The sequence below is a fragment of the Macaca nemestrina genome, chromosome 11, assembly GCF_043159975.1.
Source record: "Macaca nemestrina isolate mMacNem1 chromosome 11, mMacNem.hap1, whole genome shotgun sequence".
Classification (NCBI taxonomy): domain Eukaryota; kingdom Metazoa; phylum Chordata; class Mammalia; order Primates; family Cercopithecidae; genus Macaca; species Macaca nemestrina.
The window spans coordinates 55,620,239-55,647,720 of record NC_092135.1 but is presented as its reverse complement, the minus strand read 5'-3'; the positions used below and the strand labels follow the sequence as shown (position 1 = coordinate 55,647,720).

The following is a 27,482-nucleotide window of genomic DNA, read 5'->3' as shown; positions in this document are numbered from 1 at the left end:
CCCCTTTTTATCCTTGTGATATGTGCTATTTATATTTTTCTCAGTTGGCCATTTATATAGAAATAATTATTATTTTGTTGTGCAGGTTATTACAAATTTTATATAGTTAAAATTGCCAATTTATTCAAACAAGAATTATTTATTGAATGCCTCTTGTGTATGAGAACTTGTTCTAGACAACAGGCTATACGGTAGTAAAAAAGCAGACCCCAATTCTTGCTCTGCAGCAGAACTTACATTCTTACTTACATCGGAGGAAATGGTCAGTATCATAGTATTGTAGTTAAAAGACCTCCTTTCATTTTTAGATTTAAAGACCTACCATCTCCTGGTTCATTCTAATGTCATGTGGGGTTTTTTTAGATTTAAGTCTTTGATCCATCTGAAATGTTAGGTATGAATTCAAATGAATTTTTCTCTAGATGCTCTATTAATTCGGGTTAGGTTGAATTGCTTTAACCAAGGGACTGAAATATGCTATGGTTCAAAGAACACAGAAGTTTATTTTTTCTTCACTTAACAGTCCCCGTGTAAGCAAAACAGATCAGCAGAACCGCCCATATCCACTGATCATTCGGAGGCTTGAGTTACGTCTGTTCCTTGGCTCTAGTAATTGTTGCTGTGATTATCTGCATGGTCCTATCTGAGTTGCTGCTGTATCTGGGTCCCCTCCATGGGAAGGGCAAAGGAGAAAGTCCAGGGCTAGTGATCAGAAACTGCAGACATCACTACAGAGGAGAACTATAGTGATGAGAACTTTGTTATGTGGGTACATCTAGCTGCAGTGGAGACTGAAAAGTGAAGTCTGTGTTGGCCGCCTTGTACCCAAGAAAAAGGAAAGAAGGGATTTTAGTGGAAAATTAGCAGTCTCTGCCATATTGTCTAGAGATTTGGCTAAAAATTCCAATTTTACTGAACGATCCCAACTTTTCTCCTTTGGTTTCTTTTATAGTATAAATTTCCATGTAGATTTTGGTCTGTTTCTGGGATAACCGTTTAGTTTCATTAATCTATCTGCCTATTCATGCAGCAGAATCGCATTGTTTTAACTTTCTGAGGCTTAGGTTTTTTTTTTTTTCTTTTTCATAGGGGTAAGTCTCCCCATTTTAAGTCCTATTTCACAGAATTTTAATACTTGTGTGTGTGTTTTAAAAATATGAACTTTAAAAGAATCGTACCCAGTTACCACCCTCTTCCCCCATGAAGAAAACCTATTATTTTTGGGATTTTGTTAAATGTGTAGACTTCATTAGTGAAGGTTCACTCTTTATGATGTTAATTTTTCTTATTTGACCATAGTGTTGCACAGTTCCTTTGAGAAACACTGATCTGAACCCTAGACTTTCTATATCCTTCGACCCGTGACACTTACTGAAGTACGTGGGAGGAAGGACCATTTTATATGATATGTTAATTTTATTTCAATACATGATTTCTGATTATGACCAGGAAACATACTTATTTCGCTATTCTATTAGGAATAAACTTGTAAAAACAATTTCTTCAGTTTGAAGATAAGGAAGAGTTGATATTTCAGAAGTTTATCACATAGACTTATTTGTAATATACAAACCTGGGCTAATTGTTGGCATATATATGATGCACAGTGCTTGTAACTTGCTTAGTGTATGTGTATGTGTGTATATATTTCTAACAACATGTATTCAGCTTTTGTCCTTTCCTTTTTACCTTTTTTAATGTAAAATAAAACACAAATTTATACAAGAAGCGTACATAGTTTAGTTAATTACAAGGTGAATATTTTTTGTGATCACCATGCAGACCAAGAAACAGTATATTATGTAGTATATACGCAATAGTAATTGCCTCCTTGCCTTTTTATGTGGGTCCATCAACCAGGTGTTCAGACCTATAGGTTGGTCTCATGTTATCTCTTTATGTTTTGTAAGTCTCTTAAACCTGGGGTTTCCACCTCCAGCCCTTTCTTTCCCTTACAGTTTCTCTGTTGAAGAACCTGGCCATTTGACCTCCAGCTTCTTACTTGCTAGATTTTGGTGATTGCATCCACATGGTTCAATTCAATTTGTTTTTCTTTTAGTGGCATATGTTGTATTAACACCACAATCTGGACACCAGGGATGCTCACTGCTACTGAGTGGGTCCTTATTTCTACGCCTATTTAGTGGACAGAACCAGGAACTAAATATTTATAAAATACTTCGCGAGTTCATTCTGATACTTGTGATTCAAATTCAGTTTAAAAGGTTTTAACTTAACCTTTTCTGTGTAACATCTTTATCTCCTTTATTTGACACAGAATTCTAGTCCTCAAACACAACAGGGGATGATGGTCAGAATACTCCATAGATACTCATTTGCTTTCTTCCACATTATACACACAGTATTCTCAGTAGTGCCACAATACTAACACTATACCGCTAGTTATGAAAACTGAAAACAATTTCTTTTTTTGTATGCTATTTTCATTCTCCTTTTAATTTTTTTTGTTGTTGTTGTTGTCATTGTTGGAGGGTGTTTTAGTTGTTGAAAATTGGGCAGATTTAAACACTGATTAGCTCTTAGATGATATTTGAAGGAGGAATAATTTTAACTTTGTTGGGTGAGATGTGGGGTTTTAGTTATGTTTAGAAAAAAATCCTTATCTGTCAGAGAATTTGTGGGTGAAATGATATGACATCTGTGATTCTCATTAAAATACCTCGGGAAGAAAATGGGAATGGAGGAAAGAAGGCTGCTTATTTTTGAAACTGGGGGTAGAATGTTGCTTATTTTTGAAAATAGAAGATTTTAAAAGGAGGCATATTATGCTTTCTGTTTCTTTGTAACTTGAACTATCTGTAATAAAAAAATTTAAATATTAATTTTATAAACAGTGAAAAGAAAAGAACATATGGGGAGGAGGGTAATAAGGAAGGAATAGACAGGGAGGGGGAAATGACTAAAGAATGGGTGATTTCATTCTCAACCTGGTAGTCCAGCCTGGTGGCCTACAGTGGTTCCTGAGTCTAAGAAAACAAGCAACGTCTTGAATGAAAAGAAAAGGCCGAGCTGTGGGGCCTAAACCAAGATTTAAGGCATGAGTGACAGAAGAGGAAGCTTCTGTGCAAGGAAACTGAGAAAGATCAAAGCATTAAAAGTAAAGATACCTGAGAGTGCAGCCCACAAATCCCAGCTAGGGAGGAAGCCAAGGGAAGAAGGTGGTCACAACCCCACATCCTACCTCATAAGTGAGTGAGACCTCCTTGTCATTCTCAGCATCACTCGATTTGCCAGGGGGTGGGGGATTCCTAGGCCTCGTCATCACAGATCAAAATCTCTAAGGGGTGAGGCTTGGGAATCCATATTTTGAGCAAGCTCCTTTGTGAACCTGAAGGATAAGGTAAGACTAAAACGAGGTAGAACCTTTGCAAGGGGTATTTCAGTGGATTGACTAGGACAGAACACTGTGGACCGAAGACTGGATGGGCGACGTGGAGGAAGCCTGTGTAGTTGCTGTTCCAGAAATTGTTCGGTGAAAGGATGAAGAGGGTGGATACTGGGGACCTTGGGGCTAAGGAGGTGGTGGTAGTTGAAATTGTTGCTATGATGATGTAAGAGAGATGGCTTATAAATGGGAAGGGTGTGGATGGTTTTCAGTGCAGGATAACTGAGCAGTTTGGCTACACATGTACTTAGGCCCTCCACTGCCAGAGAGATTATTTTTTGGAAAGAGAGATTTTTGATGGTTCAGGGAAAGCTTGGAAATGTTTATCATGGATTAGATGTTTCTTTCACTTGTTAGCATTTTGAATTACATATTAAGGGAGGAGACGCCTCAAGAGCTTCTCAGTGCCTTTGCTTCTCAAGTTCTTATTGGGCCTTTCTGGCCTATCCTTGAGAAAGAAAGAAGGAATGGGGCCTGGCACACTGGATGCAGGGAACCCTCCCTGCCACCTGTCCCCCATCATGTTCTTACAGTTTGCTCTTTCTCCATTTCCTTGCCTCATGTTAAATGGCAGTCCTGTATATGTAGAACCTCCTTAGGGATTGCCTGGTACAGAGTGGTGTTTTTCAGTCATTATACTTTTGGACTATTGGAAGCATACCCATGTTTCCACAGTGATTTCATAATCAGAGTGTTTGAAGGTTGTGGACAAGGACTGAGGTGAGAATACTGTTCTCCTATTTTCCACTGCCTTGGGGTCTTTGTTTTGTTTTTAGTTTTAATTTTACATATTTTTTAGAGATAGGGTCTCACTCTGTCGCCTAGTCTGGAGTACAGTGGCATGATCATAGCTCACTGTAACTTTGAACTCCTGGGCTCAAGTGATCCTGTTGTCCCGGCCTCCAGAGCAGCTGGGACTACAGGCCTCCCACCACCACTCCTGGCCAATTTTCTTTTTTCGTTTTATAGAGATGGGATCTCACTATGTTGCCCATGCTGGTCTTGAGCTCCTGGGCTCAAGCAATCCTCCTGCCTCAGCCTCCCAAACTGCTGGGATTACAAGCATGAACCACTGTGCCTGACTGCATTTTATTTTTAATAACAGATCAAATTCACCATTTTCTACTCTATCGACTTTCTACCTTTGTGTTCTTGGGTGCCTCACCTATTTTTAAGATTTCATTCTTTCTCCCTACTTCATAGAATGCATTTATTTTTACTTTTAACATTGTTTTCTTATTTAGTTCAGTGAGTGTTTCTGGTTGGGTGGGTGGTTTTTTGGTTACATCCGTTCTCCAGTCTCTCTCCACCCGGTTTCCATCCAGAACTTCTCCCTGCCTCCTCTCCCTGTCTCCTTCTTGTTTTCTGTTGTGGTTACTTGGATGCTAACCCATTCAACTTGTGCACTGACCCTGGTACATGGCTCGTTTTCTTTCTCATGATCATATTTATACTTTTGATGGATATATTTAAATGAACAGCTGTGTGTTTGTTGAGTCATACCACAATTATCTGATTCTGCTTTAGCTGCTTGACTGGCAAAAGCATATTTCAAGCTAAATTGTGAGAGAATTCCATTAATCACATTCTATTTGGGGGAGGGGAGAGGAGAAAGACCACTAAGAGAATTCTTTTCCAAGATGAGTGTTAATTAGTGATTCCATTATTTAGAGTAAGTTGATCTGGTTGCTGTTTAATGTGTCACTTGGAGAAACTTTACAAAGTTTAAATAACTGTAAAAATAACTATAAAAGGTTTAATGATAACAGCCGTGTAGGCAGAATTCCTTGGAATAATTGATGTGCAGATAAAGTTAGTTGCTGCTGCTGGTCTATTTAAATAGATACGGGGTCTTTCAAGAGTTCCTTTTTGTAAAGACCAGGGTTCTTGCCTCACATTGCTGTAATTCATTGGCTAAGTATTTTGTTTTAAGCCTCCTGAAAAGATAACATCTAATTCAGAAAGGTTACTACTTTCCTTTTTTTTTTTTTTAATGTATTACTGACTGTAACCTCTGGTCAAGTCTTTGGCTTTCATCGGCTGGATCTATTTTTCTCCTGACACTTCCTTGGGGTTCTTTCTGAAGGTTATTAATAGGCATGGAAGCATGGCTTTCCAAATAGCGTCAATAAATGTTAGAAGCCTTCAGGGGAGATAATATGTCAATTTCTGACTTGTAGGAGATGTATTTTCAAGAGACAGACGCTGTCTCAGAGGTCACTAGGGATGGCTCTGGGCCTATCAGCTGGTGTCTGCAACTAGAGATCCAAGCAATCCCTTCCAACTGGGATATTGTCCACCAGGGAGTTGTCTGGTACACCCGAGGTCTGCCAGCCGTCTTTTTGTTTGGCTGCCTCTCTTGGATGACACCCTTGAAAACTGGAATCCAAGTTACAAATGATATCTTTTAATTTATCTCAAATATCTGCTTGCTACTCTATTAAATTGGGGACATACAAACCCACCCCTGCCCCCCATTTCCTTGCTAGGATATATAAAACTTAAACTTCACCTTCCTCTCTCCACATCAAAGTGTAGCCAAGGCTAAAATGTTAAAATGAGTATGTTTTAATTTTTACTGTGCGCCTGGTAGGTGCCAAGCATGAGCATGTATCCATGAACCAGGCAGAGTTCTTACTCTCGTTTGCTTACATTTTGGTGTGTGGAAGAGGGAGAAACACAATAAAAAATAAATAAACTAGTAAGTAAGTGGCAAATTTCACCCAGTTGTTAAGTGCTATGAAGAAGATATGGTGGGGGAATATAGTTCATGGGGGCGGGTGAGAAGGTCTGAGACAGGAATGGGCTTGGAGTATGGGAGTGAGACAGAAGGCTTTGGTTAGGCCAGTGTATAAAGTGCGGTGTTTCTCACTACAACAGAAAAGTGCTCCAGTGTCTCTCAGTAAAGACAGAGAGAGAGAGAGAGAGAGAGAGAGAGAGAGAGAGAAAGAGAGAGAAATGTACTTCTCTGGCCTTGACATTCCTTTCATCTTATACCCACCACCCAAAAATTATTATAGATTAATCACATTAGCCTGAGAATGGGGACAGCTGTGTCAGATGGGCAGTGCTTCTAACACCACTTGTAAGTCATGGGAGGGATATAGAAAGGTCTACACTGTTAGGTTAGAGGGGAAGCTTCAGGTCAGGCACAGCTAGAAATGAGACAGAGCACTGAGACGGTGTCTACCTGAGGACTTTGGGAAGAAGTGGGATTTGAAATGAACTTCAGAGTTACATGTCTAGATGAGCTTTATGGGAAGGAATAATGGGGCTTTTCCTACTAATAGGTTAAAAACAAAAAAAAGGTTCTAGTCACAGTTTGCAAACAAGGGACAGGGAGTGGGCTGTGAGCTGCATTGGAGAATGTAACAAAATAGCAGGGAGATGATGGAGTCCTATCAGTTGAAACAAAGCAGGTGGACCATGGCTATTTGAAACAAAAGAATGAAGTGGAAAATGAGGGACAGTCTCCATACAGTCAAGCCTGGGGAAATAAAACCTAGTTTTGAGGTACGAGTAAGGCATGCAGCAAGTGATCAAAACCCTGGACTCTTAGAAGTTTAACGTAGGTATTCTGTGTATATCTGGAAAGGATGTAGCAAAGTCTGTTTCATTCTGTGTACAGTTAAAATAAATTTACTGGGGAGCCTTTGATTCTTACATAGCAGCCTAAGCTAAACCTTTCACTTTCTTTCACATTAAGCCTTATCTTTTTTTCATCTTTTTTCATTTTACAGATCATATTGTTTGCTTCCCTTCCTTCCCAAACCATATCTAGGGTCCATCTGTTACAGCTGGAATGTTTATAGTGTAACTCAGTCAAAACCCATTCTTTCCTGAAATAATCCATAATTATTTCCTCTAACTACAGGATAAACCGATCCAGGGCCTGGTTTTCAGTTCTATAGGACTTGTCCAAGAAGCTATTTGTATTCATCTATCATGAAAGATCAAATTACATGCTAATATTCTGAAAGTAACACCCCGCCAGAAACCCTCCAGCAGCAGTGAAGTCTATATAAAACCTAGCCTTGGCAATTTGCACATTGCCAGTTCAGACAGAGTGTGGTGTTAAAAATATTTAACAGGTCATTTTGAACCGTAGAAAAGACCCTGACTTAACTTATATGGTATGATAACTTCGGTTTAACCTTTCTTTGCAGCTATTACTGACAGCCCATGTCTCATTTCACTCCTCCCAAAGGCCCAGGTAGTTTGGCACAAGCTGCCTTTGGGTTAGCTCATTGCCTTTTGAGCATAGAAGAGATGTGACTGTTCTTGTATTATCTAATCAGTTGCAGTGGCTGATTTTGGCCCTGCTTGGTGGCGGCTGATGTAAGTCTATTTTCCTTCAAAGTTTCATGTCTAGAATTTGCCTTCCTGGGCCTAACTTTGCCCCCAAATGTGTCTTACTAATTTCCATTTATTTTGAAGGGTGAGTTTACAAGAGAACTGAAGAGTAGGGATGGAAGATGGGAGCTAGAATCCACTGATGCACTATCGAAGAGACTTGTTTTTTTCTATGATGTCAACATCTTTTCTGGGGGCAGAGGGAGGGAGGAGATAATTGGAGATCACTGAGTAACATGAAATTGTTCAAGGTTAGAGAAATGGAAAGAAGTCATGATTGAATGGTGTATTAAATAACCATGAGTAAAGATGTTCTTTAAGAGGAGAATCAAGATTTTCAGTTGAAGTTCAGAAGAATGGAGGCTTGAATAAAATGTTAAGGATGGTAGAGCTTGGTGGCTCCCACCTGTAATCCCAGAGCTTTGGGAGGCCGAGGCAGGGGGATTGATTAAGCCCAGGAGTTCGAGACCAGACTGAGAAACATGGTGGAACCCCACCTCTACCAAAAAATACAAAAAGAACTAGTCAGACATGGTGGCATGTGCCTGTAGTCCCCATTACTTGAGGGGCTGAGGCAGCAGGATCATTTGAGCTGAGGAGGTTGAGGCTGCAGTAAGCTGAGGCTGCACCACTGCACTCCAGCCTGGGCCATGGAGCAAGACCCTGCCTCAAAAAAACAAAAACAAAAACAAAACCCAAAAAACAAACAAACAAAAAACTGTTAAAGATGACAGAACAAGTTTGCTAAACTGTGGCTGGCTAGTTAAGTGAAAGTTGTGTAGAGTGGTGGTTGGTTAAGACCTGAATGCTCTGATCTGGGGCTTTGCGGTTTGACCTGTGTCCTTAGGCAAGTTTCTTCTACCTTCCTAGATGACTAAGAAAAAGCAGGTTTCCACAAATTATTTTTCCGCATTGCCTCTGCCTTTTATATTAAAGAGAATTATTATATTTTCCTTATGGAAGGCATAGTACAGAACGCCTAAAGATACATAAAGAAAAAAACTGTCATAGGATCGTAGTGAGAGCCCTTACCAATGGTGAGCAAGCATAGGTTAGAAAGTGTCTACACGTGGACAATGTAAAAGTCATTCAAAATAGGGGTGGGTGATTGTATGACCTGTCTTCCAAGATTCTTTCTAATTCACAGATTGTTAGAAATTGAATTGAGAAGAGTATCAAGAATGTCCTTATTGAATGAAGGTAGTCACTAAAGTATGTATTGAAGAATGAGTTTAGACCGTCAGACAAGATAAATGAACATTTTGTCAAATTTTCCAATGGGAAAGAATTTTAGGGTTCATCTTATAACTTTTCTCTCATCCTCAATATTATAGTTAACAAAGTGTATGCTACTCGTAAGTCTAGTTTTCAGAAACATCCTTTGTAGCTGTATTACAGATTAGCACTCAGATTGCCTAATATGGATTCTGAAAGTTGTATATAGAAGTGTATTATATTCTCAGTTATTCTGTGACCAATATCACAGTAATTTTTTGGGTAGTACATTGTGGGGTATCTGTGGCTTCACCTAGCTGTAAAATTGTGATGAGCAAAAAAAGTGCCAAACTTGGTTTCAAGCCCACATATATTAGAAATTGAGCTAAATGCTAGCTCCTTAACTACGTACAATCTGATCTTCAAGTGGAATTTGAAAAGTACCATGGGATTTGGAAAGTCATTTTGTACTGACCTGGTGATGTGTCTGTTTTTAGTAGAATATCATGGGAATGTTCTGTCTTCTAAGAAGGTAGGCCTGAGACATTGTAAGAAACAGTATCGATTTAAAGAGGGTACCTTAGTTAAGTCAGGAGGTCTCTAACCATTTTCTGAATAGTGATTTTTCTTGTGTCTGAAATATGAAAACCAGTTACTGGGGTAGAGGGTCTTATCTAAGAACAGAAGAGAGATGTGTATACATGAGAGGCACGGATTCATACTCTGAACATTTCAGATAATATTTTGCAGTCCTCAGTAGCCTGTGATTTTTTGGTTAGAGATTTTGGCATTACAGCCTTGCACAAGGATTTAGTTGAACCCAAGCAAGATAAGCAGCTGTGAGTACCTTCATACAAGTTTATGTCCCATTTCAAAAGTATTTAGCTGTATACATAAAATATTATTCCAACATTAAAAAAAAGTTAATGCTTTCTTCCTTGACTGTTGGATTCGTTGATGTCTGTGATGTTAGAGAGATTAATGAAATTTCTAAAACTGTAGAACAGTGTCATTTTTGTCAGGTATCTGGTAAGTGCTCAGTCTAAAATATCTGGTACCATCTGGTCATCTGATAGAGTACAAAGACTGAGGGTTTAAGGACTAAGTCAGTTATTCAAAGTGTTGTCCAAGAACTCCAAAGGCGCCTGAGACTTTCTCAGGGGTTTCACAAGGTCCTCCTTCTTCCAATGATATGGGTGATACTGGATTTTGTATATATACTGCAGCCAGTACATGATGTAACAGAATGAATGTAGATCATATATGAGAATCCAGCTGTCTTTTATTAAATCAGAGATTTTCAAAAAAGCAGGAAAACAATGCCACTTTTCTCACAACATGTTTGTTAAAAAATACATCATAGCTCTTTTAAAATAAAAAAAGGTAGTATGTTATTGTTATTTTATTATGAATAGAATATTTTTAAGATTCTGTTTAAATTTTTAACACTGTAAATATCAAGAGATGTAGCCTACATACACACGCTTCTCAGTAATTTTCAAGAGTTTAAAGAGATTCTGAGACCAAAAAAGTTTTAAAAATACTGGAGTAAGGCAATCCTAGAACTATTGAGTTATTGCCACTCCCATTTTCCACTATTAGTCTCTCTTTCTTGCCAACTTACATATGAAAACTCCTTAGCCAAAAATATTTGAGAGCAGGAGAGTCGAAATTTTACTTTTAAAAATGATATTTTCTTTTTGGTATATTTTTAAATTAAAAATAGATCCTTGGGACTTCAGGTTGAGATTTTAGCATATTGATGTTTCTTATAATTGAAATATAGTCAGGAAATACCAGAACATTCCCCTTTCTACATTCTTTTTTTCTTTCCTTTTGGGGGTGCTGTTTTTAATAGCTGAGTTTACTGGTCAGGAGAAGCACTGCAGACCCTGGACAAAATGGCAACCAGTAAGTTGACTTTTTTCCCAAAGATTTTTGGCAGATTTTGAGCTGTCTTTAAACACTGGAGACGGAATTAGTCCCTACTGTTTGAAGGTCTGAATTTATAATTCTTTTTCTGTCTTCTATTTATGAGCCTAAATTATTGTTTTAATTTTGTTCGCACAATGATAATCTGTTAATAGGTATTTGGGACGTGGGCTTTTGCTGGCTTTGTGACGTGGAAAATATGCCAGTGGTGATTGTTTCTTAGTTTTTTTTTTTTTTAATAGTAAAAGGAGTCTTGATTTTGAAGCTTGTTAACTGTTGACTTTTACTATTACTTTAGCTAAATTCTACAGATTAAAGTTATAGAGATGATTCTTAATCTTGCCATTCCTTTGCAGGTCTCTGTGTGTGTGTGTCTGTGTGCATGGCAGGGAGGGGCTGCTGTTAATAATTCTTTAGAATTTAAACTTAAATTGAGCCGATTAATTCAGGAAAAATTCTAATTAAACTGTTATTAAATGTGCACCTACTTGGCTCTGGCAGTGATGAACAAGATAGACTATAGATTTTGCTCCCATGGAGTTTACAGTCTAGTGACAGAGACAGATGTTCAAAAGCACACACAGGTATGAATACATAATTATTAATTAGGATGATTTGTATGAGTGAAACTTAAAGTGGTCTATAAGAATGAGCAGAGAGTATTTAAGGATTTAGACAGGCTTTTAGAAAGTGGTAGCCTTTAGAGAAGCCATTGAGACTTACCGGATGAGTAGGAATTCAGTAGGTTGGGCCCTGAAAGAAGGGCCCAATCATAGGGAGCATCATGTAGAAATGTCCAGAGATAGGCAGAAAGTGGCCTGGTGGGGATGATAATAATGGATAGTGGGGACTGAGGAACTGCAGATGATGGTGAGAGCGAAGGGGGCAATGAAGTTAGGTAAGTAGAGGGCCTAGAGTGCCTTACCTCTGTTCTGACCCTTGCCTTCCTCTCTAGCCTTCTTGGGTGTTCTCCGACTTTTTGTAACTCTTCCAGACCCTTTGTGTTGTGTCCTGGCCATTCTTGCGTTTTTTTGGTCCTGAGGTTTGCCTTAAGTCCTCAGGACACACCATGCTTGCTCTGGCCACAGGCACCTCAATAGAAGTGCCCTTTCCCTTAAGTATTACCCTATCTGTGTCCTTTGTTTACCCTCTCCCACCACATTCCCAAAACATTTACCCTTTTCCTAGGACCTGTACTCATCCTTCTGATTCCTGATTCCTTTTCAGATGTTACCTCCCCAGGAAACCTCTGCACCCTCCAGAAAGTCTCAAGTTGTTTTGTTTTGTTAACACGGTTATTTTAACTATGTTTCTTCCCAACTCTTAATTCAGTTTTTAATTATGCAATCTTTTGATGATTATTTGATTACCACCATAGACATATCTTGTAAGTGCCACGATAGCAAGGACCCTGTTTGTATTTGCCATTTTAGGCTTCTAATATGTAGCACATAGTAGGTTTTGAGTAGTTTTTGATGCATTAATGCGTTAATGAAGGACTGGGAATTCAGATAAGACTGAGATAAGAAATAGTTTAGTTCAGCAATTTTCAATGGTTTGTGATGACATATCCCATAGAAAGTTTTTTGATGCACCCACAATATGTAAATTGGCTATGCATTTTACATAAAATAAATAAGTACATATTGTAAAACATTCATAAAATAGCAATTAAATAAGCATAAAATATTTAAGGTGTTGCCAATGGCAGTGGAATAATGTTATCATCAATGAAAGTCTCAAGCCACTCAGGATAATGTTTACTATCTATGACAGTAGTTGCAAATCCATTTTTCAAATGTTTTCAAATTTTGAATTTGGGGAGACTGTTTCTTGTCAGATTGAACTGAATATTACTACTTTTCTCTAGTAAAGTGGTTAAGGAAGAACCAGTAGAAATAAGTGATGTTAAGTTTACTGTTTTCTTACTCTTCTCTGGTGCTTGCATTAATAATATGTGCAATCTCTAGTTTCTTTAATGGTTTTAGAACACTTGCCATTTGGGAAGGCTCATTTCACTGTAAGTAGCCAATGTAACCTGTAATGCCACTTGAACGGACCTTCAAAACTACAAGTACGTGGTTGTACTCTAAAAGCAAATCATGTCCACTCTAACGTTATGTAACTCGTAGTCTTTCTGTAAGATACCTCCTGTACTAGACTGTCATAGACAACTGAGATAGAGACCAGATTAAATCTCAAGTTATTTTCTACTTTATTAGATTAAAACATTCTTATGAAAAAGCAGTTTAATAATTTCATTCCATAGCTCAATGAATGACTCTTGCTTGCTCCTTGGATGTGCATACCTGTTTTGGAGATGAGTGGACCAGTGCTGGAGACTGCCTTAGACAGATGATTATGAGTCCATGCCAGGGGCTGAAACCACTGCTGAGGGAGAGGTTTTTCACCAAGGACTTACCTTTGAGCTGGAATCATGTATGACAGGAGGAGGCAATGGGGTTGGAGAGGGGTGGTGGAGGGGGCTCAGGGCAGTTCAAGCAGAGGGGAACAAAAAGCATATTCATGTCCAAAGGTACAGAGATGTGTTGGAGGAGTCACATTCTGGTTGTGAGGGGCCAAGATGAAATATTTGTACGTCCCCAAAAGGACTCACTTATAGGAAAGATCTGTGTGAACATGGAAATAACAAAAACAACAACAGTAGTAGGATCTTGCTCAAGTTTCATATGCTTTTAAAAATAGAAAAGGAAGGTACATAAAAATCCCCTTTACTTCCTCCCTTACCTGGCTTTTAGGAAAGGGATTGACTGAAATATAATTATGGAACCAGAGAGAAATAAATTTAAGTGAAGGGTGGTAAGATATGATGGAGGTATGGATGGTAAACAGACTGCCAGCCCCAAAAATTGATTTTTTTAAAATTTTAAAAATAATAAAAACAAATAGAGATGAGGTCTCACCGTGTTGCCCAGGCTGGTCTCAAACTCCTGGGCTCAAGTGATCATCCCACCTCGGCCTCCGAAAGTGCTAGGATTACAACTGTGAGCCACTGTACGCAGCCTAAATAATTTGATTTTAAAGGTCAACACTCCAGACATGCTAGATAGCAATGGGCTTTCACTCTCGTTTAAAGCTGAAAGAGTGCAAGCACACTAACGTATCATTAAAGAACTTTACCAGCTTTTTCTTTATTTTACCATCCAGAAAATTGCAGCTAACCAAACTCCCATCACATTCCTGGTATTTCACATTATTCAAATGGAAAAGTTTTTTAAAAAATTTTTACATGATTTTAGTTGTCTATCCTTGTTAAATTTGTTTAATGGAGAAATGCATTGCTTTGCCTTAGATGGGGTAAAAGTTTGTATTTTTTTGTTCTTTGTTTTTGCTTTAGGTCTGTATGTTGATGTAGGTTGCTCTACCTCCAGTCCTTTTAAAGGAGAAATGAGACTCTAGCATAGTAATTTGGCTTGAATTATTCAGTCGCTTAATCTTTAACATCGTGTTAAAATAGTCTATTCATGCTTCTCAGGGTTTTTAATTTAGTGCCAATTTTGCATTCAAATGGGGTAAGATAAAATTCAAACCTAAAATCTTTTGGAACGTGCCTCACTTTATAGCTGAAAATTTTTCATTTCCTTATTGATTTCTTTGTAAGAGAGTAGACTCTGAGAAAGTACCCTTGAGTGACTGCCAGTTGGAAGTGAATATGACTAACTCTTTAAGGTGATATGTTTAGGTCCACATAAAAGGTGTATGTTTAAATGTAGTAATACATAAGGCAATATATCTGAGGATGATTAGTAAGAAGGGCCTTGAGTAGCAGTTTGAAGGTGGTATGCTTAATTTAATTTGTCTTCCTGCAGTTAGATGTTTATGCTTTACTTACATCTCTTCTTTTCCCTTTACAGTTGGACAATGGTAGATGGAGTGATGATTCTTCCTGTGCTTATCATAATTGCTCTCCCCTCCCCTAGTATGGAAGGTAAGTGACTCACATCTTTTTGGGTTAAGATAAGTATACTGTGATTTTTTTTTTTTTTTTTTTTGGCTTACTATAAATGACTTCTTAAGCCTGTCAAAGTTAACACACTCTTTTTATAATAAATATTTGGTGATTATTGACTATTTTGAAGTGAAATTCTTATATATATTATATCTGAATATTTACATACACCTATTTTTTAAAAAATTCAACCTAATTTTCTACTTAAAATAAATATAGGACCAAGCATGGTGGCTCACGCCTGTAATCCCAGCACTTTGGGAGGTTGAGGCAGGTGGATGACCTGAGGTCAGGAGTTCGAGATCAGCCTGGGCAACATGGTGAAACCCTGTCTCTACTAAAAATGCAAAAATTGCTGGGCGTGGTGGCGGACACCTGTAATCCCAGCTACTTGGGAGGCTGAGGCAGGAGAATTGCTTGAATCTGGGAGGTGGAAGTTGCAGTGAGCCAAGATCGTGCCATTGAACTCCAGCCTGAGCAACAGAGTGAGACTCTGTCTCAAAATAAATAAATAAATAATAAAGGAGAAATAAGAGAAAACTCTGTAATTAACAATAAAACATATATTTAAACAAATGCGAGGCTAGGTGCAGTGGCTCATGCCTGTAATCCCAGCATTTTGGGAGGCCAATGCGGGTGGATCACTTGAGGTCAAGAGTTCGAGACCAACCTGGCCAACATGGTGAAACCCCATCTTTACTAAAGGTACAAAACTTAACTGAGTGTGGTGGTGTATACCTGTAATCCCGGATACTTGGGAGGCTGAGGTGGGAGGATTGCTTGAACCCAGGAGGCAGAGGTTGCAGCGAGCCGAAATCATATCACTGCACTACAGCCTGGGCAACAGAGCAAGACTCCATCTCAAACCCCCGCCCCCCGTCCCCCTGAAAAAAAGCCCAAATGTGATATATTATAGTGTAGTTAGGCATGAGCCTACAAGAAGATATGATGAAGTAATACATGCTTGCACCTATATAGGTAATAATCTTGAACATCTTCGAAAATAGATTGGTACTGGTGTGTTATATTGGTGGCTTAGTTGTCATAAGTGGTCTCTTATCTTCAGTGACTGAATTTTCTGAATTGGTGAACAGATTTTGGTGGAATTAAAAAAAACCAGAACCGTTGGCCCTTGATTTATATATTAGTTATATTTTTGGAATATTTAGTATACATTAAGGCAGCGTGAGACATACATACTTTGTGTTTTTATGTATGACGGAGTTAGGTACTGGTTTCAGTTCTACAAAGATTATTCATGAAAATGAATGCTCAGTGGGATAGTTGATACTTGTGGGGCAAAGACTATGTCTTGGCCTATTTGGGATGTTATAACAAAAATGCCAGAAACTGGGTGGATCAAAAACTAAACATTTATTTCTCACAGTTCCGGAGGCTGGGAAGTCTAAGTTCAAGGTGCTGGCAGATTCAGTGTCTGGTAAGGGCTCGTTCCTCATAGAGGGTGCCTTCTCTGTGTTGTCTCATAGTGGAAGGGGCTAGCTAGCTCTCTGGGTTCTCTTTTATAACAGCACAAATCCCAATCATGAGGGGTCTGCCCTCATGATCTAATCACCTCAAAAGGCCCTACTTCCTAATACCCTCACCTTGGGAGTTATGATAGTGGCATGAATTTTGGGGAGACACAAACATTCAGGCCATAGAAGGCTAATTCTTAGTTGTGTGGCACCACCCAGGCATTTCAGTGCCTTTGGCGTCTCTGACCCTTGCTTACTTACTGTCATTACTCACTTTCCCATCCCCTCGTTTCCAAAAAGTTGCTCAGGGATGGTCCTGTCCTTGTTGAAAAGGACAAAATAGATAATCAAGAGAGAAAGATAGTAAAAGTTACTCATAATTCCCTTCGCTTACATGTAATTGCTTTTAACATGTTGGTATATATCTTTCTAGATATAGAAAGCCTAAACACTACTTCATTGCGCATTGAGCGCACCCACTTTATTTTACAAGTGTTCCTCCATAAAGAGTGGTGCTTATTGTAGGAATCTCGGCCTTGTTATGGTCACATGGGACAGTAAGACTAACGCCCCTGTTACAGACTCTTCGGAGTGTAGTGGTCTTCTTTATATAATTGATGAGTTTCCAAGGAGGCATATAATTTGACAAGTTAGTATAGCCAACAGTGTGAAAAAATCAGTACTTAAAATATTACGTCTATTTCATTATATATTAGGTTCATAATATTTGATCTGTTCCCATCTCCTTCCCATACTTAATGACACATATTATACTTCTCCATTGTCCTATATGGTAGCTGATAGTCACATACAGCATTTGAAATGTGGCTAATATGAGTGGAAATATGCTGTAAATGTAAGATACAAGCTGAAGTTTGAACACACTAAAAATTTGACCTGTTTTTTCCTACTGCTGTGATAAAACTTAGAATTACATTAGGTGGCTCACATTTTATTTCTGTTGGCCAGTGCGGTTATAGACCATTTTAGATACCTAGTTTATATTCCACTCTGAGCAGTGGTGTTAAAGATACTACCATAGTATGGCAGTTGTGTCAGTTAGTGCCAAGAAGGTATGGGAAAAGGATCCTGAGTGGCAATGTTGAAGGAATTAATACGAGGAAATGGGCTTATATTAAAGCTGGGAGGATTTGATGAGCTAACAGTGGTTTTCAATTGGGGGTAATTTTATCCCCCAGGGGATACTTGACAATTGCTGGAGACATTTCTAACAGTCAAGTTTCTAGGATGTTTTTACCTCTTTTAAATTGGTAAATAATACGATTATTACTTAAAAATCTAAGGAATGTTGAGAATTTAAGTCCCTCCAGATTTCACTCTCTTCCTTAGTTACCATATCAATTCTGTATGATATTTTTGTTGTTGCTATTTTGTTGTCATTGTCGTGGTTTGAAACGGGGTCTCTTTCACCCAGGTTGGGGTGCAGTGGCATGATCTTAGCTCACTGCAACCTTCTCCTCCCAGGCTCAAGTGATCCTCCCACATCAGCCTCCTGAGTAGCTGCAACCACAGGCTTGTGCACCACAACTAGCTAATTGTTTTGTATTTTTGGTAGAGATGGAGTTTTGCTGTGTTGCCCAGGCAGGTCTCCAACTCCTGAGCTCAAGTGATCCACCCTCCTTGGCCTCCCAAAGTGCTGAGATTATAGGCTTAAGCCATCTTGGCTGGCCATCAATTCCGTATGATATTTTGCCTTTTATTTTTATTTTATTTTATTTATTTAGTTTTTTTGAGGCAGAGCCTCACTCCGTCACCAGGGCTGGAGTGCAGTGGCACGATTCTGGCTTACTGTGGTCTCAACCTCCTGGGCTTAAGCAGTCCTCTTGCCTCAGCCTCCCGGGGCACCATGCCTAGCTAGTTTTTGTATTTTTTGTAGAGCTGGGGTCTCACTGTGTTGCCCAGGCTGGTCTCCCAACTCCTGGGCTCAAGCAATCCGCCTACCTCTATCTCCCAGTGTGGTGGGATTACAGGCGTGAGCCACCGCACCCTGCCTCTGTGGTATGAGGCAGTTCAGATGATATCATGGGTAGACCTGCGATGTGGGCAAGGTATAAAAAAAGAGAGAGGAAGAGACAGAGAAGTGGAAATGTAGTGTGAGGAGAGAAGGAGAGGTGGAGAGAGAATGGGGAAAAGAGTGGGGCAGAAAAAGGACAGTTATGGAGCAATGCTAATAACCATGCCATTTGTTGTTTTTTTCCCCTGCTTTCAGCTCTTAAGCTGTCCAAGAATCCAGCAAATAACCTCTTAATGCCACAATGAAGACATGTAAAACATGTAAAACTTAGTTTAGGCTGAAGTGGAAATGGAAATAGATTGACACTTAAGGTTTTGCTATTTAATCTGTCACCACCACTAGGATGTTTACAAGTATGGAAAAGAGCATATCATCCTTTAATTGCAATGGATTTTTTTTTTAAATAGAATATCCAGTGAGTGCTATAGCCTAGCATACTCTAATCATAATAGCCGTTGCCTTAGTGCCATCTTTCTTCTGTGACTCAGCTCCCTATTGTGCGTTTGTGTGTGTGTGTGTGTGTGTGTGTGTGTGTTCTATGGAAGGCATTTTGTTTTTATATATTTAATAGGAAAATTTTAAAAACCAAAGAGAAACCCTATTTATAATACACTCTAGTATCCTCAACATTAGTTAAAAAGCAAATATTAAGTACAAATGCTTAACCAAAAGAGGTAAATAATGGGGCCGATAACAAAAATATGTAGTATCTCTGTAGCTTGTCTACTGCTGAGTGAGCTTTAGACTACTAAGCTTAAAAGGAAATAGACCCATATTTGATGTTTATAGAACAGCTAAGGCATTTTATTAATTATGCTTTAATGAAGCTAGATTACATTCTTGGGACATAACTAAGAGTCATAGAGATTTTGTTCTAATACATTTTGTTGGGTAGTGTACTCTTCTTAGTTTATGAAAATAAAAAACCTTTTACCCCTTTGTCTCTCAGATGTCTCATAAATATCGATTAGAAATAGTGGTAATATTTCAAATATTAGTTCCAAACAGTGATTTTTTTTTTGGGGGGGTAGAGTTTGAGTGTACTTCAGAGTATTTCTCAAGTTCTATGGAATCCTAAATGCTGTGGGCAATAAAAGATTTTTTCACCTCTTATATTTGGAAAATGCTTTCCAATATAACGACCTGTTTGATGATTATAGGTAATATTTAATGAGTGCTTAATACGCACCAGATGTTGGGCTAGCTTTCATGCATAATTTCCTATAATCCTCACAAGTGCCCTCATAAGATACATTTTTTTGGATGTGCTTTTGGATTGGTTAAAGCTCTTGCTTAAGGTTACACAGCCAACAAAAGGCATCATATACTTTGAGGAATGGTGTTCAAGAGCTCCAGTCATTATCAGTCCTCTTCGAAATTTTGCATTTTTTTTTTGTGCCCTAAATTAGCTACATCCACATTCATATTATGTTTGGTGCATGCTAGAATCCAGCTCAATCCAGTCTGTTTGAGAGCGTGAGAAGAGAGTTTGTAATAGCAAATGATGAGGTGCCTTCACCTGGGGTTGTGTTTCTTACTTTTCTTGTCTCTCCTACCAGTAATCATTTTTCATATTCATTATATATACAACTCTAGCTGCAGGAAGAGTTTTATTTGCTCTCATAGAGAAGAGCACTTGAGTCCTAATTACCTGTATATCCTTCCCTTTCCTTCCCATTAATAAGACTAATCATGCTGTAATACTACTATTATACCACCAGGGTGAAGGCAGAACCTCCATGTTTGGCTTTTCTTTTGTCCCTGTATGCATTTGCAGGTGAAGACTATGACACAATTACTTTAAAGGGAATATTGCTCCTTTGGAAATATTTCAAAGCTGAGACGACCCACATTTTATTAAATTTGTAAACCACAGTTAGATTTTATTGTAGCAACGAAGGCCAGACTTATGCAGAATTTTTTCGCAAGAGATTTCGGCCTGTTCTAGAGAAGACTGCTAGGTACTAAATTATTTTCTGAGTTAACTTGATTTTAGTATTTCCAAAGCCATCACTACTTAGACTTTCCAGCCCCACTACCCAATGAGGGAAGGAAGGAGATAAATTCAATGGACTTTTTTGTTAGGGTTACAAAGGTGCCCCTCTTTGCTACTGTGGGGGGGAAGAATAGAGTAAGCCTTTCTTTGATTTTCTCATTATTCGGGATTCAGGAAGTTCTTGAAGGGGTGAATGAATGTAAGAGAAATGTCTTAGTATTACATTTGTTTCTCTTCTTGTTACTATAATTTCTCTCTTGTTCAGAATAAAATCTTTTTCTTTGGCATATCATCAAATGGAATATGTTTTTAGGGAGAGAGATGACATATACTAAGCCATTTGCTACTACTGGGACTAGAATGTAAATATCTGATGAAGCATCATACTTTTAAGACACTGCTTCTTTATTATCAAGTTTTCTTATTTTACAAAATGATCCTATACTAGTTGATGCAAGGCGAGCTGTGACAACGCATCCTTTCAGCCTTTCGTTCCTGGGAAGTGTTTGTTTCAGCCATGAGTAGTTAAACTAGTGCCATATTCTTTTTTTTTTTTTTTTTTTTTTTTTTAGTGGACAGTAGAAGAGGGGTATGGATAGCAGTAGGGTGTGGGAGGATGCTAAACATTCATTCAAAGAAAGTCAAATATTGAACAGAGGAGAAAACAAATTCCACACCCAAGCTCATGAAATGATTTCCTTGTGGTCATCAGTGTGCAGTGCAGTCACTTCTAAGAGTCCCCTTTTATAAAGACAGGTCTCCAGAGTGAGAGGATTAATGCCATCTCCTCTCTGTGGAAAAACTGGTAAAGCAGAAGGATTGTAGGCATGTCATATAGGCCGCTTTCACTCTTGAAAAGGAAAACACCAAGGAAAATAAAACACACTTAAAAATTAATTTATAACTCTTAAAACACTGCAAACTGACCTGCGGAACTTTCCTCTGCAGCCCGGGATGACCTCAGTCAAGATTCCATACATAATGTTTTTTCCTAATAGCCATAGTGACTCAGAACTCATGTCATTCCAAGATAGTGTAAGACACAGGCGAGGTGGCTTTCAAACTTTTGACTGTGACTCACAGCAAGAAGCATTTTGGAGTAAGGCCCACTGCATGGATAGTGCCCACACACATCTGAAATGAAAATTTCATGAAACAGTAATTACTCTTACTATGTTTAATGTGCACCTATTCCTTGTCTTTTAAATTTTTATTCAGTTTTATTTCACTTAAAAAGACAGAAAGAAACCTTGTTTTAAACTACTAACTTGATTTTGCTATCCAATAGTGGGTCCTACCCCATACTGAAATTAAAAAAGACAACACCAGTCTGCTTCAAGGGTTCACTGCGCAGGAGTTCCTACTGCCCTCATGTGACAGCTCTCACACCTGACTATAGGTCATCTGGTGTATTCCTCAACACAGCTGGTCTAGAACCTTTTATTTTTTCACAACTCCATGTAGCCTGACCATCCTTTCTCTCTAAGTCAGTGATTTGGCAGGAAGAGGGAAGTTTACATTTGCACCTTCTCAGCCTGGATCATAACACTGGAGCACCTGCGGCCTGATTCTCATCAGCTGAATCTGAGCCCGGCAAGCAGGGTGTTTCCTAGAGCCATGGTTAATGCTACATCTAATTCTTTGTTATGGGCTAGAACAGAACTTGGGCTTTGCTGAGAATATGTATATGGGATGTGAGGAGGAGAGATGTGGGAAGAAGAGAAACAATAAAAGGAAGAATGAGAAATTCCTCTTGGGCACATGGTGGTGACATTCACCTTAAAAAACCTGCTGGTATATATATATATATATACACACACACACACACTATATATATATATACACACACACACACACACACATATATATATATATTTTTTTTTTTTGAGGCGGAGTCTTGCTATCACCCAGGCTGGAGTGCAGTGGCACGATCTCAGCTCACTGCAAGCTCCGCCTCCCTGGTTCAGGCCATTTTCCTGCCTCAGCCTCCCGAGGGACCACAGGGACCCGCCACCACGCCTGGCCAATTTTTATATTTTGAGTAGAGATGGAGTTTCACCATGTTAACCAGGATAGTCTCAATCTCCTGACCTCGTGATCTGCCCACCTTGGCCTCCCAAAGTGCTGGGATTACAGGCATGAGCCACCATGCCTGGCTGCCAGTATTTTTTAAATTGGCGATTTGGGGGATTGGGGTGGGGATGGCTCCTTTGTTTTATTTCTTGCTGCATTTGTTTTGTCTTCTGAATTATGGTACCCGCACCAAAATAGTTTCAATCGAAAAACAACAGCGAAACAGAGATTCATTCAGAAAAGTTACAAAGAATGGATAGAAAAAAAATTACCAATAGTCCAGTTTAGAATTTGACTCCTCTGATATATGTATAATACTGCAGCATGCCATGTAGAGTTACAGTAATGACTTCTTTTTATCCTTAACTTCACGTCCCAGTTCATATGCTTCACAATTTCAGTTTTGCAAAGGATTAGGATCATGTTTGACATAGTATGGATGGTCAGAGTCAAAGAATGTGTTCTGAAAGGAAGGCTTTGGCCATGCATAGAAATCAAGCCTTTCTCAGGAAAGAGACAAGGCCAAAACACCATTGTTAGTCATCTTCTGTTTTACTATGCCTTTGCGTATATTCTCCTTCACCTCTCTGTGCTTGTTGCTACCTGGTACTATGGAAACAATAATGGTACCCACCTTGTTGTGAGGAGTCATGAGACTACATGCCGGGTGCCCAGCACATAGTGAGCCCTAGAGTGTGAGAGGTCAGAATGTGGAGGTATTCATTGTTTTATCCCTCGTGTCTAAGACACTACCTGGTATGCAGTTGGTGCTCAATAAATATTTGACAAATGAATAATGTTGGCCACAATAATAATTATAGTAATAGAGAAAAGATAATATTATAAGAGACAGAGGGACTGATCTGGGCTGATCACATGTACTCTTTCAAATAATTTATGAGTTTGGGAAAAGTGAATCAGTTATAAGACAAACTTATATTCTTTTAGTCAATTTAAATTAACAGGAGTACCAGTTGACAACACTGGTAGGCACTGGTGATGTAAACATAAGCAAGAAGTGATTCCTGGTTCAAGAAGTCACAGTCCAGTTGGGTACAGCAAAGGTCACAGCATAGCATGAGGGGTATGGGCAGGAAAGGCCTGCATCCCACATGGAGCTGGGTTTGGGGCTGGTGATGCATGGAAGCTGAGTTTTGAAGGATAAATAGCTATTAGACCAGCAGAGGAGGGACTAAGAAGGATGTTGCAGGCAGAGAAAGGGTGAATACCAGAGACGTGAGACCATGGGGGGGTCACCAAGTCATGAGACGGAATTAGGGTTGAGGGTTGAGACCTGCAAGCGTGGCAGAGCCTTATGCCAAGGTGTTTGTCTTCTATCCCAAAGGCAGTGGAGAACTGTGGAGAGATTAAGTAGGTGCAGTTTGTGTGTTTTGAAAGAGTGGTGTGTGGTGAAAGTGGATCATAGAGTGTGGCAAGATGAGAAGTAAAGGGATGGGAAAAACTAATCCTCCTGCAGTTTAGGGACAGGCAGGCACACATACTCCATTTTCAAAGGCATCCCAACTGTAGCAACTAAATGGTGGCAAACAAAACAAAAACAAAGCCTTAGTGCAAAAGTAGAACTGTTACAGGTGTCTCACAAGTGATAACAACAACAGTGACAAAACAACAATAATCTAATAATAATGCTATTGCTAGTTTTATTATGAAAGCAGAAGCCAGAGCTGCTGACTTCCTAGCAACTTTTGCAGGACATTTAAATCCCTCTAGCTGGCCCTTTGTTCCTGTGTTGCCATGGTGTGTCAATAAGCCCAGCTCAGAATAACCCAGGCAGTGAAATGAGAGGTACAACTTGCTCACTGGCATGTTGGCTGGCCAGGTTACACTGTTTTCATTGCTCCCGTCTTGGGAGGAGCACTGGGCAGCTGGTTGCCCTGGCAGCTGTGAAGGTGTATGTCTCTTGGCTGCCCAGAGTTGGAAACAGAACCAAAACTTGCGTGCCTACTGAGCATGTGCAGCTCCTGACTGAGCTGATAGCAACTGAAAATAGCCCACTGAGCACCTGTCCCTTGTACACCAGCCCCTGGCTGACTGCCATTTAGGACAATGTGGACTTACTCAGTAGACAGGTGAGGTGCTGTGCAGATTTTAATGGTTCTTAGGAAGATCTTGGGAACTTTGGCCCTACTTGAAAGGAAGAAAAAAAGCAGCAGGCTTCTGAGAAGTTCCATTTGTTGCTTCTGTGGTTAGTGGGTGTCCACACTGGCTATGTATATATAGTTTGTGCCTGAAGACTTCATATTGTTCTCCTCACAGCAGTTCAGTAAACTAAGTAAGCTTTCTCTTGGAGGGAAAGGCTATCCTAAAAGTCTCCTGGGGGTAGCCATCCATGGTTTATACAGCCTCAGCTTTAGAAAGTTTTGGAGTTGACTATTTTGTTTCATTTTAGACCTGCTCTTTAATCCCCAGTGATTGTTAGTCATTTCTACAAGGTGTCTCTTTGCTACATTATTATTTCTCAGTAGTCCAAATGTTGGCACAAGTAGAATCACAGAATAGAATCCCAGCATGTCAGGAGCTGTCTGTTCCCTTTTGGGATTTCTTCCATTTCCTTCTGGTCTTTAATCTCTTCAGTGAGCTTGCCATTGTTGGACAGACTTGGTGGCCAGTGTGGATGGAAGCAGGCTCTGGAAGGAAATGCTTCTGAAATGACTGGTGGCATTAAAGCTACTATTTAAAAGTGACCCTTTGTAGATACTTGGGTTATCTTTAGGCTGTCAGTGATCTGCAGCTACAGGAGCCAGAGGGAATCTGCGGAAACTCTTGCTTGTTGCTCTCGCCTGGATTTGTGTTTAGATATTCTTGCTCCCCGGCCAGTGGCCTCGTGACACACCTCAGACTTAGCTGGCTTTCTTCTGCCAAAGTCCAAGATTATTGTGGAAGCTGGGAATGATTTGCCATGGCACAGATTGAGGGGGAGGGATTGTGAGCTTGAAAAGCCAGTTCTGGTTCACAGCACTCAAATGGGATGCTTTCTGTTTCTACCTGGAGTGTAGGCACCTGGAGCCTTTCTGTGGGCCCAGGGGTACAAAAGAACAAACTCAAAATGACTCAAATGTAACGGTCTCATCGTGACTGTAAGATCTTTATTCTATGACTGATAAGCCAATCTTGTTCAATATGTTAAACCTGAGAATTAATGAATTGTTTTGGACCATATTAATTAGACTGATGGGGAAAGAAGACATGGAAAGCAAAGATCGAGTTATAACGGCTGGTATACAGAGGCACAGGCACGTCTTCCTGGGATTGAAGACATGGGATTCCTTTCTTCATTAACCTTTCATGGAGTTCTGGACTTGGTAGGGCCTTGGGAAATAATGGGGAAATTGGAGGATAAGGAAGTAGCATTATCAGAGGCTTGGACTCTGCCCCAAGTTTTTACCCTTTTGACTTTTATTTTAAAATCGCTTTGACTTCATCTAGGATGAGAGGTAAATACAGTAGCCCCCTGTTTATCCATGGGGAATACGTTCCAAGACTCCCAGTGGATGCCTGAAACCACAGATGGTATTGAACCTTATATATACTATATCTTTTCCTACGTCTAGGATAAAGTTTAATTTATGAATTAGGTACAGGAAGAGATTAACAATAATAACTTAAAGTAAAATAGAACAATTATAACAATAGTCCAGCATCACCACTCTTCTGCTTTGGGGCAGTTATTAAGTAAAGGAAGGGTTCCTTGAACGCAACCTGCAATACCATGGCAGTGGACCTGGTAACCGAGACAGCTGCTCAGTGACTAGCAGCAGGGTAGCATCTACAATGTCGGTACGCTGGACAAAGGGATGATCCATGTCCTGGGCAGGATGGAGCTGGACAACATGAGATTCCATCATGCTACTCAAAGAGCACACAACTGAAAACTTAGGAAATGTTCATTTCTGGAATTTTTTGCTAAGTATTTTTGGACTGTGGTTGATGGTAGGTAACTGAAATAGTGGAAAGTGCAATGGTGGATAAGGGAGGATAAGCGGGGACTACTATAGTCTGGAAGTTACTTTGTTCCCTCTGTGCTTTTCTTTGGGGTAGGATAGGTTGTGGAGCTAGGAAGGAGAGTTTAACTAATTCAGGACACTTACACATTTAGCTGTGGGTGCCACAGTGCCTAAAGGTTGCATTTCAAGACTTGTTAAACAAATTGGAGACCTGTATAACTTTTGAAGGGTTTGTCTCTGTGGTTTGAAAGCTTCCAGAAAGGCTGTAGGAGTGTGGTAGAGGCTTGCTGATGGCAACCAGAGCCAAGATTGGCAACCTTGGAGGAGGTCCAGTCCCTGAATCCCAGAGACAGAGGTAGAGTAGGATGCAAGGAGAGAGAAATCGAAGTGGAGAGCTAAGCACAAAAGCTACCTGTTGGTTCTTTCTCCACTGCTCTGTCTCACCTAGAGCCCATCGTTAAATGTTTCCTGTAAAACCAAAATTCTCAGTGTAGAGCCCAGCTGGGAAATCCTCACTGAAATGCCATATACTCTCTGGTTAGCCCGAGGAGGTGGGGGAAGCAATGAAAAGTGAGTCCTCAGAGTCAACACTTCTTCCTGTGGCTTGAACAGATCTTCCAGCCTGAGACATTCAATAGATGGAACCACATTCCTGGCTCTCTCCTAAGACTAAACAAGGAATGACTTCTGAAATGTTTACAGTTCACTGGGATTTTCTTCCCTCTTCCTCCAGGCTATTCTATTCTCTGTTACTCTCCCTATCACTGGAGTTCCACTTAGACATGGCCATTAGCACATATGCTGAGGAGACAGTATTTTTTGGTTTTAAAGTGTTCCTCAGTAGGCAATTCCCAGTAGGCCTTGTAAGCCTTTGTTTCTCTGAAGCAGAGATTCAAGAAGTTTGAAGACAAAATGAAGAAAGGGGTCATTATTTTCTCCCATATTAAGGAGTTGTTTTACAGACATGCTGTATTTGTTAAAGCCAAGTCTTTGCAACATTCAGAGGATCATAAAAAGCATGGAAAAGAGAGACCAATATTGTCTTAGGTCATTACCCCACAG

General features: G+C 39.6%; 1 protein-coding gene across 7 annotated transcripts in view; it reads left to right on the top strand.

The window, feature by feature from the left end:
* LOC105493210 (activin A receptor type 1) overlaps positions 1-27,482 on the top strand; it is a 141,732-nt gene that overhangs the window by 61,380 nt on the left and 52,870 nt on the right. For all 7 annotated transcript variants that reach the window (XM_011760731.3, XM_011760733.3, XM_011760729.3 and 4 more), the window contains one exon: positions 14,782-14,855. In XM_011760731.3, the coding sequence (XP_011759033.1) occupies positions 14,789-14,855 (67 nt within the window). In that variant the 5' untranslated portion in view covers positions 14,782-14,788. The remainder of the gene's footprint in view (positions 1-14,781; positions 14,856-27,482) is intronic.